The 22,326-nt window shown below is 41.0% G+C and overlaps 1 protein-coding gene across 1 annotated transcript; it reads right to left on the bottom strand.

The window, feature by feature from the left end:
* Positions 1 to 6,156: 6,156 nt before the first annotated feature.
* stc1 (stanniocalcin 1) lies at positions 6,157 to 13,349 on the bottom strand. Its single transcript, XM_085294028.1, has 4 exons — positions 13,012 to 13,349; positions 11,186 to 11,328; positions 10,862 to 11,073; positions 6,157 to 10,349 (listed from the first exon to the last, which is right to left on the bottom strand). Exons 1-4 carry the CDS (start codon positions 13,190 to 13,192, stop codon positions 10,049 to 10,051), a joined length of 837 nt encoding a protein of 278 aa, XP_085150154.1. The 5' UTR covers positions 13,193 to 13,349; the 3' UTR covers positions 6,157 to 10,048.
* Between the last annotated feature and the right edge of the window lie 8,977 nt (positions 13,350 to 22,326).

The raw sequence follows: 22,326 nt of genomic DNA, 5'->3' as shown, positions 1-22,326 counted from the left end.
TGAAAGCATTATACACAATGTATTATGTTTGTATTATGCGTTTTAATTTTCACATGCCCATGGATGCATCAGAGACCAAGTTGGGGTTCAGTAACTTGCCCAAGGACATCTTGGTAACAACTCCAGACTAGAGCACACAGAGATTGAACCAACATCCAGTTAGTAGATGACCTGCTCTACAGCCAACGCAATGACAAACAAGGAGGGACAACAAGTGAGGAAGAAAAATGGATCAAATGCAGCTGTAGGTATATGTGGGTATGTTGATTCTTATTGCCGTGCATCCAGTAAAGTCGCCACGGCCAGTTTATGACATCCTGAGTCTGGTAGGGAAGTTTTCATGCTACCATGACTGACACAAGATTAATCATAGAATCGCAAAAAGGATATCATTTCATGATAAAGACACAATAGATGATCATCATTCATGACGCAATTATTGAGGTGTATGGGACAATGGGTGTTTTTCCTGCTGTTGATGTAAGATCCAGGTACTGATGTGACTGTGTATGAGCACCACGTCCCCTTCAGAGGACTCTGTCCATTCCAACAGAACATCCCAAGTAAACCGGGGAACTATGAGATAAAAACATGGGCAGTATGAGATGCCAGGTCGAGCTGTGCATGGACATGCTAGTGTACGATGGCAAACCGTCTGGCCTGCAGTCAGGACACGCAAGTTGTCCCTAACATTCCAGCAGGTTTCCAAAAGAAAACAATCACCTGTAACAACTTGTTTACTTCATGTGCCCTTGGCCTGCAACTGCAACTGTGTCAAATATGGACACCCCTTTGTTCTCATGAAAGTTTGCCTTCACAAAGACCCATGCCCTAGTGTTCCTACCATGCCAAAATATAGAAAAATGTCATGTAATGAGTTGGAATACAGATGAATAAAACCTTGAAACACAGAGAAACAAGGTCCGGTGCCCCTAAATTGTAAAATGAAGGGTAAATTTGTGGTAATGTGTTAGTCTCAAGTAAAACTAAGGTCTAACACTGAATTGATTGACAAATTCTATTTTATACTTTAAAAAACACTCAAATGAAGTGAGGACATTTTTGTCCCCTGAGGACCACAGGTTTATGGAAATCGGGGGAACATTATGAGGGTTAAGTCCGTGACACCCCCTACTGAAGGTGCTTCTTTTAGGGATATACAGAACACTGTGGGTGTACATCAGAAGCCCAACATGGAGGAGGACACCAAGACCAAAATATACTACTGTAGTTATACCTTCAGTGGCTCCTTTTAACCCTCTTCTTCAACCAGATATCAATATTATAGAGAACTTGGAAGACCTTCAAACCAGGAAGAAGGCAATATATGTGTGTGTGTGTGTGTGTGTGTGTGTGTGCGTGCGTGTGTGTGTGTGTGTGTGCGTGCGTGCGTGTGCGTGTGTGTGTGTGTGCGTGCGTGCGTGTGTGTGTGTGTGTGTGTGTGTGTGTGTGTGTGTGCGTGCGTGTGTGTGTGTGTGTGTGTGTGTCCACCCATCCATGGCCATAGGTGAGTCTGAAAATGTAGATCGACCAGTAAATCGAGAGCTTCACTCTCACACTCATCTCTCTCTACATCACATCAGCGTCACCATCACTGGAGACATAGCTCAAATCCATCTGTCAATCTCCTGTTCCACTCACCCCTCATTCATGACAAAGATCCTGAGATACACTTTCCTCACCCGCATCAGCTTGGCAGTTGTCAGTTGCTTGCACCTCTGTCTGTTAAGCAGCAGTTAGTGATGGCATTCTGCGTGTTTTACTGGAACAAGTCAATGTGTCTCTGAACGCGCTTATGGCTCCTCTTACAACATGGCTTATAAAATCCAAAGTATTTTTAGTTCAGTTTTGTTAAAAATATGTTCAAAAGAAGGATTTAAAAGGAAAATCCTTGATCGAATTATACTCCATGAGGCAGTTATTGCATTCCTGTCACTCAAATGCCTACAGATGAAAAGATGTACACCTCTTTAAGGAATGCATCATTTGAAAGGAGACACATTTTTCTGCAACTTGGTCGTAGGCGATAACAGCCATAGACTGAAAACTGAGAATTTCCTCTTCAGTTAACTGAGCAACTGTAGCACCGCACAGTTTATACCAGATGTAACAGCAATCCAACAAACCTGCTAATGAGTAATTAAAACTTTGAGAATTAGTGTGGAGGATCTTGTCAGTTATTACAACAATATCCATGCACCATTGAAAACAATTCACATAAAAAGTAATTTTTGAAAACTAAGAAAACTCAGGTTTCAGTTACTTTTACTGTTATTAATAATAAGTTATTCACTTTCCAACATTTGAATCAGCTTCCATCTCTTCTGATAGATTTGATCAGATAAATGGGAATCCAAATGCTTCACGAACTAACTTCCTCTCTACATTATCCCCGTAAAGCCTGAACCTTGAAATAGCTGCCAGAAAATTTCCCTAAACTGGAGTGTTCATTGAATCGTCTGACAAATTTTAGAAAAACAAAGGAAGGTGCATTTGTTTTTAATTTGTTTCATATTTGCTACATACAGCATTTTTTGTGCAATTTATTGCTCACTGCAAACTGTTAGGGGTTAAAAAAATCCCACTGACAATACAGAAGTCTCAAAAACTCAAATACGATACACTTGGTGTTATACGGTTAACACTGACTTAAATTCACCGTCACATTCCCAGTAGGCTGGTAGTGATAAAGACTGTGTTTTTATCATCATTTTAAATCCATTATAGGTAGAAAAACAGTCAATCCTTTGAATTAACCACAGCAAAGCTGGAGTCAGCTCCTGAATGGAGAAAGAAATCTGTGAGACCTGCTTATGTCCACTAGATGTCTCTGCCACTCTGTATTCATTTCAGACATGCTTTTGTCCACACTCTGCGATCAATAAACGAGAGTACATGACTCTTGCTGTCAATCTCTTGAATCCACATGTCATGTTCAGTTCACATTTCATATGCAAAACTGCAGTAAACGTATTGTGTCTACAACACCAAGATCATCTCAGAATGAAGTAGTAGCAGCAGTGTGTTAATGTTAATCTCATCTTGTTAGCTATCCTGTTAGTCTCCAGCATCAAGAAAAGTCATACAATATCTAATGGTGGCTTCAGCCATACCAGTTAAATCTGCCTGCGTTTTCCAGTGTTCGTCATTCAGCTGGAGAGCTGTTAAAATAGCCAGGCCCTTCAAGAGAAAGCAAGATTAAAGAGTGTTCAAGAGCATTTCAGCTGCACTCATGGATATGATGCTCAGTTGGCCCCGTCACTTTGATTGGCTGAGGCAAAGATGGGTGCACAAATCTACCCATCTACCTGCGTTTTCTGTGCAACTGAGTAAATGTTTAGTTTTTTGCAATCAGCACAGTCACAACTATAAGCTGCACTCGATTCTAAGACAAATCCTTTGAGAGAGACGCTTTGGCACAAATGGAAAACGCTCCGTTTCATCTCTTTCCCCTGCCACTCCAGCTCTTTCTTGAGTAAAAAAATTTGATCTCATTTTCTTTCCCGTCCTTGGGTATTTCCCCACAGAAATGAAGGGATAGTGATTGCTGGGTAAGATTGGAGTGGATCTAATCTTCCACTGCTCTCAGTCATACTCCATTTCACTGCACATGTAATTTGTCACACTGCTGATGAATATGCCACAAGTTTCATGGGAAAGAGAAGAACATAATGAATATAAAACACACTGGGAGAGAGGAGAAGTAATTGCCGTACCGCACAAACCACAGTGCATTGTTCATTTGTCCCATCAAATTGCTGACACTTTGCATGCACTGTGGATACATTGCTTTGCTCCCTCAAAATTCAATCAAGAGGTTAAAACAATGACAAACAATGGTGGGTCTGTTGCATGCCTGCAGGCTGGTATCAGAGGCTCTGTGGTCTTTTATGCCTTCAGGGTCATTCTCCCCATGCAGCGCTGTAGGGAATGCATGCATTTATGGCTTATATTCATGCGATGCTGTGATATTTGATGTTCTTTACGGACGTGCATGTACTGTAAAGCTGAAAGGATTTTGCAATGTAGCGCTGTTTCACAACTGCTTTTCAAAAGGAGCCACATTGAGGTAAAATAAACACAAGCAGATGGTATGAATTGCATCTGCATAATGATATTCTAATTTCGTCATTATTCATTATTATTCTGGTTGGGATTGTCAGGATGGTGATACACTCGGCAGCAGTCCAAGCAACAGGCAACGAAGTGAATAGGCAGGGTCAAAAATCTGTTCAAATGTTTCCTGGCAACAAGATGATCCTGTGTGTTGAAAGCAGTAATTCCATCCAAATTGCCTTCAAAAGTTGCCCACTATATATAACTGCAGCTGTGTAGACAGACTGTGAGACGCAGACCATATGGAAGAATTCATTTATGTTGTGTTCCTGTCCATCATGCTTGCATTAGAGCCACTGATTGAGTTGAGATTGGATGTCTCTTTCAAGCAGATAATAGAATCTGTGTGCAGAGCTGCTGCATCACCTATCCACGAGACTGGAGAGCGGTTGATGAGAAAGCCCTTCAGGACTCTTCTCTAAATAGGCATGAAATTATATCTCCCTCTGACTGAGATTAGCGTCCGTGGAGCCTCTTACGTTCTGCCCCCTCTTTTCCTCAGGCTCTTAAACCAAACAGTGCAGTTTCAGCTTGTTTGTGCTGAAGTTTAAGAAAGTTCATTTTCATCAGGAGGTGCTCGCTCCGTCCTTCAGCTTCCTTCACGGGTCCTGCGGGATTTGTCACACATACTTAGGGTGTTTGGTAAAGCAATTACTTTGCAAGTCAGCCGGATTCTCTTGTGATGCTTTTACAGTCATAAAGACTGCGCAGGCAAAGACAGATCATAGATGTGAAGTCACTGAAAAGTAATATCACAGGCTACCACAGTGATTAATACGAAAGTCTGATATCACCAAATGGGACATGATGCTTCATTATATTCTCTGGCACTAGTAATCACGACCACTGCGTGTTCCAGGTTACTTGTGTTTAAAAGATCATCTTTAATAGTGTAACCTTTATAGATGAGGCCTGGTTAGGCAGTGGCAGAAAGCCATATTAGATTACCTCTTCATCTCTTATACAAACACAAATAAAGCAAAGCTGGTGTGCCCGACAGGCGGCCTGTGTTCATTTATTTAGACTCACTCTTGTGACAATGCACCTTTCTCAATGGTGGCATATCATAGTGATGTTCAAGAGGAGGTTTAAAGATAAAGTTAACTAGGCCTCCCACATGCCAAGCTTTACAGTTTTATTACATAATGTTCATTCATATAACCGATGTTTGAGAAAGTCATCTCTATGACAGCAAATGGAAAACATTTTACATCTAGACGGTGAATGTAGTGGTGAGCATTTAGCAGCTAAAGTGCTACAGTTGGACTGAAAAGCAGAGTTAAAAGGAAAAGGTATGGTAGTCAGAAAATAAGGTTCAATTTTTGCCGTTCCTGCCGCCTTGCTGCTCACCTATAATCTGTCTTGACTCTAACCTGCTGCCACTGCTGCAGTTCATTTCGCAGTTCACTGCATTTCACCCCCTCATCCACTTGCGCCGTAGGATCCACAATCTGACATAATCCTGCAAAGCCCCTTATTTTTGCACTGGTGTGAAGATCAAAATCTATACATGCCATTGCTTTATGTGCATTTATAACACAGTGCTAATCGTAGTTTCGTGATAAAGGTTGCAGCTGCACACTCTGACTGCACTGCACCATCGCAAAGCTGGAGTGTGCAGTGAACTTAATATCATTTTAAGTGTCTTTCCAGTGTGCGGTGCAATGGGCAACACTGTTTACGGTCTAATAAAAAGCATTGTAATGAGAAGGATCAGCAAAAGTGTTGCAGAAAAGAACACCCAGTACAACACTGACACTTTGGATTGGATAATTGGGAGGTCGTCGTAGTTTAAAATCTTTTATAGTCTGAACATAAATGCATCTCAAAGCTTATGTAATGAGAAAATTCTCTCCTCAGTTTCCATCATTAAACTGCACATGTTGCAGTTTGCCGGTAGATAAAATGAAGGCGTCAAGTCAAGAGACATTTGTGAATATTTTTAGGCAAGCTGGTGGGGAAAAAAATGCGAGCCTAAGGGACTTTAAATCAGCATATTATAAAAGATCGGAACGAGTGAAAGAAGAGCAAAGCAACATATTGCATACCATATGCCAGATATGATAAATATTTTATTTCTGATCAGCAAAAGACAGACAACTGATGCATTTGTATCTTTCATGACTTTTCAGTACAGAGGAAAAACCCAAACATATACACAGTATGGGCATATATGTATATGGGTATATTTTAAAGTGCAAGTGATTCACAAGGGTCAATCATGCGTTACATAGCATCTGTATCAGGAACTTCAGTAATTCCCTAAATTAGCAATAACTTTTTGAATCTGATATTAAAATAAGTGTCGTATTCATATATATATATATATATATATATATATATATGAATACAAAATAAACTTTACTAGTCACTGAAGCATTTCGATTTCGTTTAAGCACAACAACATTTATTTATGCATTTCAAGTCTTGAGAGGAAAGAGTACCACGAAGTGCCAGAGGTCAGGGAGATTTTTGTCTCTAGCACTGACAGAAACAGTTTCACAAAACTCACCATGGGTCAATTGAACAATATTCCAGTACCACCTTAAGCGCCCTATACCTGAATTCAAATCTGAAACAGAAAGAAAATAAAAGCTTTTCTTCTCTTTTTTGTTGTTGTTGTTTGTTTTTCCCCCAAATAACCTTCACCGGTCATCTATCTCGGTCATGTCCTTGTCGAACGAGACATTCAGTATACAGGTACATTCTCTAAAAGTACCAATACATTTTACTTGGTGAGGAAACAGTCAATTTGCCCGTGCCAAATATATTTGACATGGAGAATGTTCATAGGAGATAAATATGAAGACATGGATAGACATTAATGTGTGTTTAAATGCAAATATGGACCGATGCTGAGCTCACTGCACGTTGACAGATCAGAGCGGCCAGAGTGGAGGGGCATCCAGACAGCATCGATCAGGCTAGTAACAGTTTAGCAGCAGCTGTTGGGTTTTGGATTTACCCATGGACAACAAAGATATAGACATATGTATCAATAGCACATGAAGAAGCCCTGACCCTTCAGGATGCAAAATATTCCTACTTATCTCCATTCGCTGCGTAAATAAAATATGTCTCAGTTGCACATGTACTGAATGTTTCAATGCCCTTTATAGTGGTTAAGATGCAAAGTGCATATTTAACAGAAAATATAAGCTAGGATATACTACAGTGTGACTATAGCTCTTAACTTCCTAAGAGATTCCTTCAGAACAGCTGTCCATTTGCACCACACGACACAAAAGAAACGATTCACAGAACAAAACGAATGCGAGTGTAAAATAAAATCTGAAAGAAGTAAAACACAGAACCATAAAGCATTATAGAGGAGCATCGCCTTCACACTGTGAGTGCAGTATGAGAGCACACATGCTGCTGCTTGATTCACACAGCATCAGCTGGCACTGAATGAAATAAAGGTCAATTTCTGTGTTGCTGTGAATCCTTTGTGTGTGACTATTGCATAGTTTGGAATTTTAACATAGCTATTAAATTGACACTGAAAAATAAAACATCTCTTTTTCTGGTCTGAGCGTCACTCGGTTCACTAGTAATCCTCTGCATTTTTTTTTAAACAGGACTGGGTCCAGCTCATTTTCTATTGACTGAAGTCAAACGTAAGGCAATTACTTCTCACGACTTGGGAGTAAAAGAATTTCAAGACGACCGAATTGCGAGGTTTAAGATTAAAAATGGGATAGTTGCTAAATAAACCTGTATAGTAGTGAACTCAACCCATTCTTAGTTCAAACTTCAAACCTCCATACTGCATTTTCAATGTGCACAAATATTTACTCACTTACTCAACATACTTTAATTCTCTAAACTAAGCCATGGATTATCCTATTGAAGTTCCACCATCTATCTATAAAAGCAAACACCAGCATCAAGACCCTTCTTAGTGACTGTGGCTCTATGATCGTGCACTGGTTTGGGATGATTGTCTTGGTCTCTCAAAGCTGTGAAATTTGTTTTTGAAAGATAATCACTTAACGGATGCACGACTGCTTGGCTACAGCCTAAAGCATGAGCGTCCAAAGTAACCCAAAATCATTACGCTATTACATAAACGCTGCCTATGTTTATATTTCGCCTTGCTACCCATCGAATCATTAACTCTAGCTAAATACAAGGCCAGTCTTAGCAAAAATAGATCAAAAGTTTTGCTGTGAGAGATGTGGCTCAACCTAAATCAAAGGTTATGTCTCGGATTATGTGTCATATATTTGTTAAATTTATGCCTCACCTTCATTCCGCGCAAAGAAAAGCACTGCAAGCAAGTGTAGAACCATCGAGAAGCTTCCCTAACAGGCCCCCCGGTGCTGATGTTTGTTTTACCTGGTTTAGATTCAATAACGTGCACGACTCCCCAGCACCACACGTGAGCATCTAGCAGCTGCACCGACAACCAGAAACTGTGTCAAAAAACTAAGCTAATGTTTTGCTGTGGTCCCGTGTAACCTCCGCGAAGTAGATCACCTGACCTGAATGACCAACCTTGTTCCCCTATGGCCAGCACAGAGTCATGACATGGGTCCCATTCAGTCACCAGAGTGTCAGCTCACTTTTTTTTGGCATAGAGCTCATGTTCAAATAGGAGCCATGACTGAACTGCTCTTTAAATCTGTAAATTAGTTAAAACTACAATAATGCATTAAAATAAAATAAAAACATTAAATAATATAGTAGGAAAATAAATATCATTCCAACAAGGCTTTTGTTTTTCTCTTTAAATAGTCATTCTCCATCTTGACCTGGAAGCCAGTGTGCATATCACATGATTCACCTCAGAGAGTGATGCTCATCAGTCCGAGAAGACACTCTGCTCTCAGTCTCAGCGGTGAACGTGCTAATCAGCTACTGCGCGCACACACGACTGCTTCGCACTCAGTTAAGAACATGGACACAGATCTCACTAAGCATGGTCCCATACTAGATATACTATAGAGCTCAACAGTCTTATGCATTGCAAGTGTCTGGATACAAGATATGCTAAAAGGACTTCTTCTGATAGACTTGGCCATGACCTGAACAATCCTTACATGCAGGATAATGATTTAAAACACATGACCATGGCTACATCTGCCATCAGAAATAATAAAAAAAAAATCTATAAGTGCTATAGCTATACGCAATTTTGGTATTTCATGAATAGCATTCAGGGCAGTTAGAAGTTTTTTGGTCAGTTTAAGGTAACCTCTCAAAGGTTAGCATGAAACCTCTACAGACCTCACTCCATTATGAGCGCTCTCTTTTAGAGGGCTAGCTATGGCTGTCTCTGGTAACTTAGTATACAGTACATTTAAGTGTTATGATAGTGTCAAAAACAGTTATGAAACTCATTGCCACATCTCATGCTCACAATTCGACTAATCTCAATGCAGAAATATTAGATAAGTCTACTAGTAATTACCCATTCCTACAAATAAACCAATAATAACCAAACTACTGATTTCCTATTCATGAACAAATATCAGGATTATGAAATTGTATTTTTTTTCTTTTTACTTTTAAAGTACTGGCTTGTGCTCTAGATTCATGAAACACTTTTTTTCTCTTTTTTTCTCTCCTTTTTTTTCCTTTTTAGCTTGTCGTCAAAAGACTTACGAATTAATCTCTGTTAAAGGACGATAAGAGGAGCGAACAGGAACACGTCGCACAATTGCAGCAGCCTCCTGTTCAACACTAACTGTGAGCGGGCACATTTGAAAACAGTCTATGGAAGATGGGGTTCTTTCGAGTCTAAAGTGTAGGATATATAATATAACAACAATCAAACTGATATCGACTCTATGGACTCTACGGGTGGTCCGGCATTCCCTAGAGGTGGGATTTCTGTAACTTCCAGTCTAGCAGAGGAAAAGATTGGTATCACCTCTAGGGAATAGAGGAGCTTTTGTGGTGTTTTGAGGGTGAGTGGAAGTGGAAGTTAGGAGCTGTCGCTGGCGGAGCGCTTTTTGCCAAAATGACTGGCAGAGTCTCTGTTTCGCAGATTAGGCTGGATCTTGTACACATGGGGACCCATGGACAGCCGCCAGCTCCCACGGCTCTCTGCTCCAGTTGGGATGACGGCAGCTGCAGCCACAGCGGTGGATGGGCAGGGCTTGTTCTGCAGCAGCTGAATAAGCATGGTCATCTCTGGGCCGAGCCGCGACACCATGCTGGTCCTAACGCGATCCACCGTGTCCTCATCACAGTCCATCAGGCTCTGTAACAGCTTACCATAAAACCTTGGACCACAAAGGCATCACAGAATGAATTTTTACATTTTTTTCAGGGGCTTAAAAGGGAAAAAGGACAAAATGTGCAGCACAGCAAGAAAGCATGTCGTCGTAATCTGTAATGGTTCAAAATTAGCATTTCTATGCACGCATTCTAGATGGCCTGATGTCATCTCTATGGGCGTAACCATCCCGGCTCCAGTCGCTGGCCTACTAAGCTTCGTGCTCCACCCTTCTATCCTTTTGTATCCACTCCCAAACTGCAATTCTATATGTATTAGAACAACAATAGGAATGAAACCATCCAAAGTTGACATTCCTGTTTGATTTTCTTTTGTTGCATGAAAGAATGCAAAACGCTGATGCTAATCAAAACATGCAAATCAAGACAAGTGTAGTCATTGCTTATGCTGCTCATAAACAAGCTGCACTCTCTTATTTGCCTGAAATTCACAGAGGTTTTTTCCTCAACTTGGTTTTGGGAAAACTTGTAAAGCACATACAGCAGAGGACGATCTCACCTGTTGGGAAAGTGACTTGGCAGCTGTGCCACTTCACCAATAGCATCTGGATTTGATCGGGCAACCGTGCAGATATCCAGCTTGCTGTAACACTCCTCTTGGACATCGGATATCATTCTTTGAAAGGCGGAGCAGCGGCGGATGGTGAGGAATGCCTTCGAGGTGATGCCATTGGCAATGCACTTAAGGCTCTCCTTCACAAACGCTTTACCCTGTAAGAAAAAACAAAACAGCAGTGCTTTACACACTCTTGTCCTGACACATACGCCCATATAATCCTCCACAGCTCATGTGCACATAGCAACAGAGAATGAAAGCATATACCTGAGTGTCAAATTTAGCAGCACTGTATAGGAAGGACTTGCAGATGTCATGCATGCCATCTGTGTCGCAAGTTGAGTTTTCCAGGCAGGCGAAGGCTCCGCACCCAACTTGGAGGGCACTGCTGAGACAGCGTGCCACATCTGCTGTGGGCACAGAGAATGAACCATCAGCAGGGGAGTCAACAGTGGGTTCACTGGGAAACATTGCACACTCACTAAGCTCATTACTGAAGGGTTGCCAGGGTTTCAGCTAAAAGAGAAAATGCAGCGAACAAAAGAGAATTTTCATACTTTGGTGCTTCACAAAACACAGACAGTCACTCGGGGCAAACAGTGACTTGACTGAAGATTGGACACCTTACAACTCAAAGAGTCTCAGACATTATTTGGCACCACTTCACTTTTCTTTTGGCAGGAACTTATATTCCAGTGTTTGGTTCTTTTCAGCAGCGCTTGGATGAACAGCGCCAGAAATACCAAAGAGTTTCCTGAAAATTGTTGGCATGCCTGTAGACACACATAAACATACAGTTGCACCCCTCAAACACACACACACACACACACACACACACACACACACACACACACACACTCTGTCACCAATCTTTGTCTTCAATTATTTTACACAAAATAGCTGTCAAGTTGATCTTGAGGACTCTGCCTCCAGAACCGATCCCGTGTACACCTACATAATGAATTAAATGTTCACAAAATGCTGCCATGCTCACGTCATGATTAACCCACTAGCAACCCCCATCTCTATGACAGAGCTGTGACACAGCCATGCTGCAGCAGCATTCGATTCACACAGCTGGCTTAAATCTTGACACTTCTAGACAGAGGTCTAAAACAATCCGTTTCTTTATCCTTGATCTCAGAGTCCGCTAAGATGGCAAAAAGCCTGGCTGAAGACCTTTGTAATAACCATTAAGACATGTCACAGAGGAGCCCAGAGCCTTCTTGGGCTTTGAATCTGGGCCCTTTTGTTGACCTGCACAGTCAGATTAAGTCTATCTGCCACCAGGGACTAGAGATTGCTCTGGAAACACAGAGAGTGAGCTGCAAATCTTATGATGATGATGAAGCAATTCCTGCAGATGGGGAAGAGCATCCCTGTTACCCACTGCCTTTTATCACTGAGCTGTGCCTTTGTAGTCAAAGAATATTAATATTTTTTAACACTCACCATTTGAATGAAGCCAAACAGATTTATGCTGTACAGCGGCGGATCTTTTTTTTCTTAGTGGTTATTAGAAAGATTTGGGCTTTTTCCCTTTACACATAAGGAAACGGAAAAAAAGAGGTTGCATTTATTAATCCCAACGACACAACCCAGTGACAAGCAGTTTTGCTTTTTTCTGCTTCGTGCAACGGTGCACAATGCTGTGATCTACTTCTTCTAACTTCAAGGCTCCAGAATGCTCCGCGATATCCAGAAAACGCCGTGTTTAAAGCCTCTCAATCCGCTTTAGTGCTAAATAGTGGAACCGATGCAGCAGAAGGAGGAAGCCAAGAGAAAGACACTAACAGCATGACACAGCCTGCACTCTCAGGTGTCAGCACCAAGCTCCATGCTCATCTGTTGCCGGCAGGACACCGGCAAAAACCACAGCGTTAATCCCGCAGCCTTCTCCGCGAATCAACGCGCTCGTTAAGACAGAAACGGCTGCATAGGCCAACACATTTATGAGAAGGAAAGATCTCTATATAGATTAGGCTGAGCATTTGAAAAAATAAATAAATAAATAGATAGATAGAAGTAAATAAAAAATAAGAAAGCAAGCAGTGCACTCTGAGATGTGCAGATGGAAGCAGCGTGTTACTTACTAGGGCTATTGGCAGAAAAGCGTGCTCTCCTGGGCGAATAGGACTCGTTTTGATCCACTTCATAGGCTGATGCATTCAGCACCAGCAGGAGAAAAAGTCCGGTTCTCAAAGGCATCATCCTGTCAACACAGATAACACAACTAAACGCAAAGAGACGCCTCCTGCTTTGTGTGTAATTCATAAGAAGAGCGCCCCGAAAAAAAAAAAGAAAAAAAAAAAACCTTCTGCAGCGCAAAAACAGAACAAATGAAGGCTACTGCGAGTAGGCTGTCAGCTGTGGCTCTACACTGGACTCCTCGCTATCCTTTTAACTTGCATGACAGATTGCACGTCAAGTCTGCACGGGTTTATATGGGAGCGCTGAATATTACGAGCTCTGCGGTTGGACCAATCAGATCGTATTCAAGACCTTGGGCTTAGTCCGTCCACTATTAATTGATGAAATGATTTAACAGCCGCCAGTTTTGTACATCATACAGCTCCATATTCAGGTTAGGAAATTTATTTGAGTACCGTAAGTGTTTTTGGTCATGTTTTTCAAATGAGATTCAGTTTTGGGGCTAATTAAGATTATCTATCACATGCTACAGGCATGTGGTCTTTTTCCGTCACCATTTTCATCAGTTTTCAGCTCTATGATCCGCTAATAGTCCCTAATTGCAGAAGATCAATGTATTCCTCATATGTAAGACACAGTTGATCTGCCATTAGATCAGCCATGTCTCGTATATGTGGAATAAATTGATTAAAGTGATTTGTATCCAATGGTAACTGAAAATGTCTTTTTCTGATTGGCTGTATAATCAAAGTGAAGGTAAGACGCTGTTGCAAAACGATTATTATTATTATATAAGAAGGAGGTAGCAGTTTATTCCTTCCCTTTTGTAATTTATTTTCCAAATGATATTTATTGGAAAATCCAGATAAATAGCTATGCATTTGTCATCTAGGTCAGCTTTAACATGTTCACAAATCTTGACTTGGTATCATGACTTTATTTTTTCCGTCACAATCAACAATTACATAGACAAATGTGTCAGCTAGCGGCGTCACATGATGCTAAATTTTATATTTTACTATGAATTCAACATTGTCTTAACATTTTTCCACTTTTATAATGTATTTCACCTTTCCAGTGAAATTTGAGGCAAAGCAAAAATATGGAAGCAGAAGATTGGATTGTAGTTCACATAGCCACACAACTATCACACATTTTCATCAGTACGGCCACGGACAATTGGCTCTAATCACGGGGTTGGAGGGGTTCGAGCCCTGGTCCCTAAACATGCTGAGGTGTTATTGAGCAGGAAACTGAACCAGACACTGCTCCTGTTGCCAGAACAATGCCTCGCATGGTGACTCACTGCCATTGGTGAGTGTTTGTGAATGGATGGCTTAGAAACACATTGTAAAACATTTTGTAGAGCTACTATACATCTGCCTGCATTTACCAAACTGATACTGGCAGACTTTGCAACTCTGCTTTATGCTGACTATCTGGTGCCTTGAGCTACTGTTAATGCCACAAATTTGCTCATAACCCCATTGCTTATTGGTGGTTCTTGTTATTTCTCTTGCTCTGACATTATGGAGATATTATTACATTTTATTACAATACCACTTCTTCTTTAAAATGCTTAAAATGCTTTTTGATCATTTTGGCTATAGGGTACTCTGAGATGCCAGGGTTTGGGCTACATTACAAGGAAACACTAATACCGCCGGGGCAAGTCTTGCTTGCCTTAAAAGGAAAACACGAGAATTAGCCCTCTTCTTAACCCTAAATTATTTTTCTAAAGCCCCTAAGCTCAACAAATGCAAATCCTTTTAACCGCTAATATAAGTGTATTTAACCACCTTCTTTTTTTTTCTTTAGTCAAATGTTCTGGGTACTTTGCCGGATTTAAACAGCTTTGTCCAAATATCAACCCAGAGCATTCAAATGACATGTCTTCTTTATCAGTCTGGCATTTTCCTGAACTGTGCTTAATGATGGCACCATTGTTGCTTTAGCCTGGGGAATTCATGTAACAGCGAGATAAACTACCTGTAGTGTTGATGTGAAGTGCGGATGATTGCTCTTAACTATTTTCCTCTTCCTAAAACTGGAAAATGTTCAGTCTTGCAGTGCACTTACTTGCAGTTGCACGTGCCGGCACACAGAGGATGATGTGTGGGACTCTAAGCTATCATTTATCATGGAAGCCTCACGCCTCTTCACCCACTGCAATGCTCAGCCAATTCAGGCCGAATCAGACATTGAGGAAGCTGAAATGTCCTGATAATCAGAGTGTGGAACATTTTAGACTTACACCAGAACCATGCTTTTCTTTCTCTCTCCTCCAATGTGGTTTTCTTCTCATCTGTCTTGTCACACGTGTAGTTCATTTACTAGGTTGCCTCTCTGTGCCAAGTGTAAGTGTTCACATTAGTGAGGGGATTTTAAATATTTTCCATGAAACTAGCGTAACTTTTCAGAGAGCACAGCTTCCCCTCGTCAAGCCCCTCTGCTGCATTCTGGTTATCTTTGGCAATAATTGCACTATAACCCTAATTTAGGGTTATAGTGGGGCAGGGATAGCTCAGTAGGTAAAGTGGTCGCCCCATGATCGGAAGGTCGGCGGTTCGAATCCACTTAACGGCTACCCTGAGGTACCCCTGAGCAAGGTACCGTCCCTACACACTGCTCCCCGGGCGCCTGCTTAGTGGGCTGCCCACTGCTTCACTGAGTGAATGGGTCAAATGCAGAGAAAAACAAGTAATTTCCCCATGGGGATCAATAAAGTATCCATTATTATTATTATTATTTTTCCCACAGTGCTGTAAGGAGACAGGCATGATGTAAAGCTGCTGGCACCTTATCTCTCGCTGGGGAATCCAAATATGGCCACATGCCGACTACACCAATAGCCTTTGTAATGAAAAGATAACATGAACTTAGCAGGCTAATGAATGAATCACAATAAATCATCTGCGAAGGGGCCTAAGTTGCATGTTGTACCTAGAAGGTCTATCATCTAATTCATTTTAATCCCCTTGCGGCTTCCCCTCTAGTAAAGAAAAAGACACATTTTTTATTTCGAGGTTAAAGTTTTGGTGTTTGATGCACATTTTTACTTTTGTATTTACAGTAAAGTGATTTTTTTTTTACTGCCTTTTCTCGATACAAAGTAAGTTTGGAAAACAGCGTGTCAAAGCTCATCCTGCATGCTTACTGGTTTTGTCAGCGCTCCCTGGAAAAAATATGTAACAAAGCAACAATGTGAACAATGTAAGATTTGAGTCAGATGTTGAGCTGATATCCATGCTTTCTGAATTTGTTGCTGCTCTTGCAACAAATTCAGAAAGCAAGCTTTGGTGTGCCTCAACTGAAACTGAAGACATGAAGTCTCATCCTTGTTAGCACATCACTGCACTCTCTTGCTTTTTTGGAACGTAGCCATGCCACAAACACATTTGAGAAGACCAATCCTGCGTCCTCTGGGAGGGGGAAAGGATAATGAATTCCTTTGTCAGGTAGAAGAAGGTGATTCATCTTGTTTTCAGAAAAATAACAGGCAACATCAGCATGGTGCTGGAGACAGAGGGCAGAGTTCACTGAAAGGGCAAATCTGTTACAGAGAATAAATGTACAGTAAAAACAGCCTGGGGGTTTTGCATTCATTTCCATTCACGTGGACGGACTGATTCTCTGATTGGAGGTCACTTTGCATCTAAGTTGAATTTTGCCTGAAGCTTATTGCAGTTTGCCTGATTGAAACTTCCTCTATAGTTCTAAGATTGGTAATTGTGAGCAAGAAATTTGAAACTTGGGCAATGGACGGGAGTTTGATACTACTAATGCCTGTGCATAAAGCATTTTAGCAAGTTCTTGTAATCATTTTTAGCAAAGCAAAAGCAAGCTGAAAATCCTAGTCTGCCTGCATCCAAAAGAGGGACTTTGGTCAGATGCAATCAATTTTTGTAAACAGCAGCTGTGGTGCAGCATCTTCAAACTCCTGTAGATTTAGTTTGGGGTATATTGGAGGTGTAAAGAGAAAACACGATCCCCTTGTCAACACTGAGAACAGTGGAAACCGGGTCGGAAGCTACACGCACCAGTCAGCAATGATGTGTTTGCACCGACCGTTAGAAATGTGTGTGTGTTTTGATGTGTGATGTTTTGCCAAGGGGGGTAATGTGTTTTTCTTTCTAGCAGCTGATGCTATTGCTGTTCACATGAGAATAACACTTAATTTTTGGGGAAATATTTTTGAGCAGGAGGTGAGCTGTGGGCAGCCTTCCATTAGACTCAGCCCCCAGTGGTGGCCATCAGACGAGATCACCGACGGTAAAAGAAAATGTCGTTTTATATGTCGAGAAACACACTCAGCCCCCTGTTGATGAAAACACTGTGTTTTATTCATTATAACTGTTGCTACAGATCCACTGATCCCAGCCACTGCCTGCTAAAGCCACAGTCATAAGCATCTATTGTTAGAGGGACATCTACTGAAACAGCAGAAGTAGAGTAGCCAAACTGAGATTTGGTTTCTGTGGGTGCAGTGAACAGCTAAGCCCATTTACTATTGTGAGTGACATTCACCACTCAGAAAATCAAAAACACTGCTGTGTTCAGATCCCTCATTCTGTTCTGGGCTTGTGGAATTTATAATTGTTAGAAGAAATAAGATTTAATGGGATAAAACACTCATTTCTGCATCACCAGAATCGACGGTGTAACGTTTCTTGTCTTTATTAAGAGTCTTAAATTCTTTTTCTTCGCCTGCAGAACCTGAATGGGTTTTAGCATTCTTTGGGCAGATGCATGCATGACTACGTAATGCAAAAGCTCAGAGGATCTGCATTCCTGTATAATGCGAGTAGCATAGCGGAGCTGTGCATCTCGAAGCTGGAATGAAAACACGCTGCAGCTCGTGTACATGAAACGTTAGGCCCAGAACAATGCATAGCACAAAATAAATAAAAATGAATATTTTCAGGGGGATTTTCAGGTTTTTCAAGCACTACACAATTCACTCAAATCACAGGAAAGGCAACAAGAGCCATGAAAATGTGGAAACATACAATGGTCATATGGCGTAAACATATATCATATTTATATTATGAAAATGCATAAAGCGAGGGCAGTGTTCAAGAGCCTGGAAACCGACTATTGCTATCAAATCCAGGGGCTAAAGATTCAGCGAATAAAAGTACAACCTTGTAGTCAATTACATGAGCCGCATGCTCGTTGTGCTTGGAGTGAAAGCACTGCATTCTTCTGCAGATTGGTCTACCTTTTTATTGCTGCTCTCACCATCCCTTTGATAAAGGATTCCTGCTCAATATTTCATTAACACAAAAAACTCAATAGAAGTAACTAATTAACTTTGCTTTATATATGACACCAGGCAACAATGCTGTAATTCATAAAATACTCCTTAATTGAGTTAGACAGATTATTTATTTATTTATTCCCCCATTGAATTTTCATTGCTAGAGCTCGTTCACTGCTTCAGAGTTTCCACTTCGTCATTGTTAAGATGTGGAGTCACACATTGAAGCACCTGCGATGAGAAAGTGTCCTCGAGCAGTTTGCTGAGAATCTTACCTCCCCTACTGCTGGTGCTGTTCTGCAGCTGATCACAGTCGTTACCTCCTGAAGTGAAGAATTTAAAAAGGACACTGCTGTGCAGATTCGGGCCACACAACGATTTCAACAAAATATATTTATATATATACTGGATATATTTTTTTTCCTTTGGATCGATGCCTGTGTGTCTGTTTCTCTTTTTGATGCAAGAAGCAGAATCTAAATTGGAAATATTTTAATTGGACTGCTTTTGGTGGTGGAAATAAGTACTGTCTACTTACAGTATGTGAGGAGTGCTTGGTGTTAAAAATACACTTGAGATGCATTGATTTATCAGTCCCACACTGTTTCCCAAAAGCCAAAGCCACTCACAGAGTTCTGTACAAATCTGTACAATATTATTCCCCGAGCTTCAACTCTCCCTTTGCTTTTTCAGCTCGAAACACCTGCTGTCTGCTAGAAGGTGTTTTTTGTTTTCTTGATGTCCTCTGGTGCACAGGTGTGTTTGCTGCAGCATAGGCTGTGATTTCAGTGCAGCAAACAGATCATCTGCATGGCTTCATCAAGTTTAACATCCGCTGCAAATTATATCCAAGGAGAGAATCACAGTATTGGAAAAGAAACGTGACCTCGAAAATGTGCACTTCAAGAAACACAGACTTGCATCTTTTTCTGTGTTGTTTTATTTGTGTCAGATTCCAGCGCCATGCCTGCTTACTCGAACATCTAATGACTTCAGTAAGTCCTGTTTTAATGTCATGGACTGTTGTGTTCCAGTAAAAAAAAAAAAAAAAGAATACTTTAGTATATTCTTATATTCAGCTATGTTTACGAGGTCATTTAAAGAATAATTCTTCCTTTTTTTCTGTTCAAAAAGATCCTTTTATGGACTTTACATAATTAGTGAAAAGGCTTTTCACATTCCACTGCCCACGTGTGCTTTTGCGCATTAACACTTCAAAAGCGTGCACACTCACGCAGGCCGATCAACCAAAAAACCAGGGTACCTGTACCATAAAAGGAGCCCGTCTATATGCAGCACGCAGTGGTTCTCTTCACCCAGCCATCTGGTTTCAGTTCAGACCCATCTGGATCTGACTCCAGCCCAGGCATCTCAGGAATACATTTTGGAGGGGTGCCCACATCCGTTCACACAGACAAGTGTTTTCACTTACTCAATTTTAAATGTCTCCAAAACCCAAGTGATTGAGCTCTTTTTTTAAGGCAGCAGTGAGGTAAACACTGCTTTAAAAGTCTGCTTCAAAGGGAGATGGGTAAACAGTACGCAGCGTGTTGACTGAGTTATACCTTGGTGACTGGAAGGAGCATGTGACTGCTCAGCTCTTGCGAGCACAATTACAGCTTACACAGACTGCGGGGGACTGCAACACCACAAACTTTCCCAGAGTCTACGCGAAGAAACCAAAGATCCGCAAATTGATGTGAAGCATTGAAAGCATTATCTCATACTAAAACTGACATGATGATTACACCAGCTCACTCACCAAAGGGAACGAGTTATGTCTAGCTGAGGGTTGTATGATGAAGAGCAGAAGACAGTTTAGGTTTATAGCAGTATATCAAATTTATATTGGCTGTAGGATCATGTTATTTGATGCATTTGTGGAGGAGCAACATCAGTTTTTGATTTCAAATTTATTATGGGCTTGAATTTATTATCATCGGTCATCCCAACATGCTGCATCAACACTAGTCAGAAACCGGATAAAGAAAGCTTTTGCATCGCTTGAACTTTTGAGTGTTTTGCACAGTTTTGTCTGACACCAATCAATTTTCTGATTTTGTCTTTTGTTTTAAGTGGTGGTGTACGTGCACATTTGTACAGATGTGCATGTGTGTCACACATTAATCCATGCCAACGGTGTTGGATGGAGTGATGCTTGCACTCCTGTATACTCTAAATGGTTACCAGTAGGGACTCCTTTACTGAATTATTTAAGACCTTGCTAGAAAGCCCAGGGGCATTCACTCCTACGTAATAAGGTCTTAACAGTTAATAACAAGGAAAAACCACCATTGCTGATTTAAATTTCATATTAAAGCTTTTGATCCTTGGAAACAAAGAGAGTGTTAGCGTCCACCGTTCAAAGGTAAAGAAAAAAAAGAGAAATTTGAACTGTCACTGAGCTACCACAGATCTATGAGTAAATACTGTCTGTGAGATACTGGTGAGTAAAAAAAAAAAAAAAGGGGGGGGGGGGGGGGAGCATGTAAATGGAACCAAGGGGCAATTCCTATGTTTGAAAAGAAAAGTCTGATTGTGTGGAAGTTTATGGAAAATGTCACTACTTCTCACTTAATTTATGACCTCAGTAAACAATTTCTTATATTGTTTACGGCCACAGTCACTATTTTCAACTGTTATTTACAACCATTTCAAAATAGTTGGGGTTCTGTGTAAAAATAAAAACAAAATTCAATCATCGGCAAATCTCATGTACCCGTATTTTATTCACAGAACACAGAAAACATGGAATAGCATAAAATCTACCATTTTAAGAAAATACAATCTCATTTTGAATTGATGGCAACAACAGTGCCATGTTTACTACTGTGTAGTGTCCCCTCTTCTTTTAACAACAGTCTGTAAACATCTGGGAACTGATGAGAGCAGCTTCTGGACTTCTGAGACAGGAATGTTGTCTGATATAGGATCGTAGCTGTGCAGCAGTCCTGGATCTTCACATGTTTCATGATGCTTCAAATGTTTTCATTCGGTGAAAGTTCAGCACCAGGACTCTTCTGCTATGAAGTTGTAATACACTGTTGTAATAGATGCAGATTGCTGTTTGGCATTGTTTTGCTGAAATATGCAAGGCCTTCCCTGAAAAAGACATCATCTGGATGTGAGTGTATGTTGCACACTGATGTGCCTTTTTAGATGGGAAAGTTCTCAAATCCACCGGTGCCACAAACTGGATGGTCCGTCTCCTCTTTTTGTAGAGGACAACATCCATATTTTCCACAAAGTATGTCTAATTTTGATTTGTCTGACCTCAGGATGTAATTATGTATCAGTCCATTCTGAATGAACTTTGACCCAGAGATTGTGCTCTGGATTCTGTTTCTGTATCGTGCTCACATGTCGCTTCTTCTTTGCTTAAAGGAGCTTTCACTAGCTGGGCCCACGTCCTCATTTTAGGTTTGACAGAGTTTTAGTAGGTAAAGGTGAATGCTTGGACATGAACTGAGCATGAACTGGGTTTGGAGAAGGCCTCGAAGGGGACTCCCGGGCCTGGCAGATCCAAAAGTACTAAATAGAAGTGAAGAAGTTAAAGGAGGGTGGGACACGTAAACAAGAATGAACAGCTTGCAGAACTGCGGGAACCTAGATGAGAACCCGAAGGAGCGTTTTTGGAGGCATGGGCCTGCTCCTGAAATTCCGATCTCCAATTAACCCAACTTTATAGATGGTACAGTGAACTGTGTCTTTCTGGGAGTGTTCCCGAGTCTATGCAGTGTTTTTAATGCAGCGTTGCCTGACGACCCAAAGATCCCAGGTATCCAGTATTTATTTTCAGCCTTGTCCCTTGCACACAGAGATTTCTCCAGGTTGTCTGAATCCTTTGATGATATTATGTGCTCAAGCTGATGAGGTATAAAAAGTTAACATTGAACATCATTATTCTGAAATTCCTTTACAGTTTGTAGATGCAGATTGGTGAATCTCTGCCCACCTATACTTCTGAGAAACTCTCGCTAACACGCTCTTTTTACAT

This window comes from Mchenga conophoros, linkage group LG12 (assembly GCF_057382185.1).
Source record: "Mchenga conophoros isolate Kocher_MC1m ecotype Shallow Benthic linkage group LG12, M_conophoros_male_GT1.1, whole genome shotgun sequence".
NCBI lineage: Eukaryota > Metazoa > Chordata > Actinopteri > Cichliformes > Cichlidae > Mchenga > Mchenga conophoros.
This window is presented reverse-complemented; position numbering and strand designations above follow the sequence as displayed.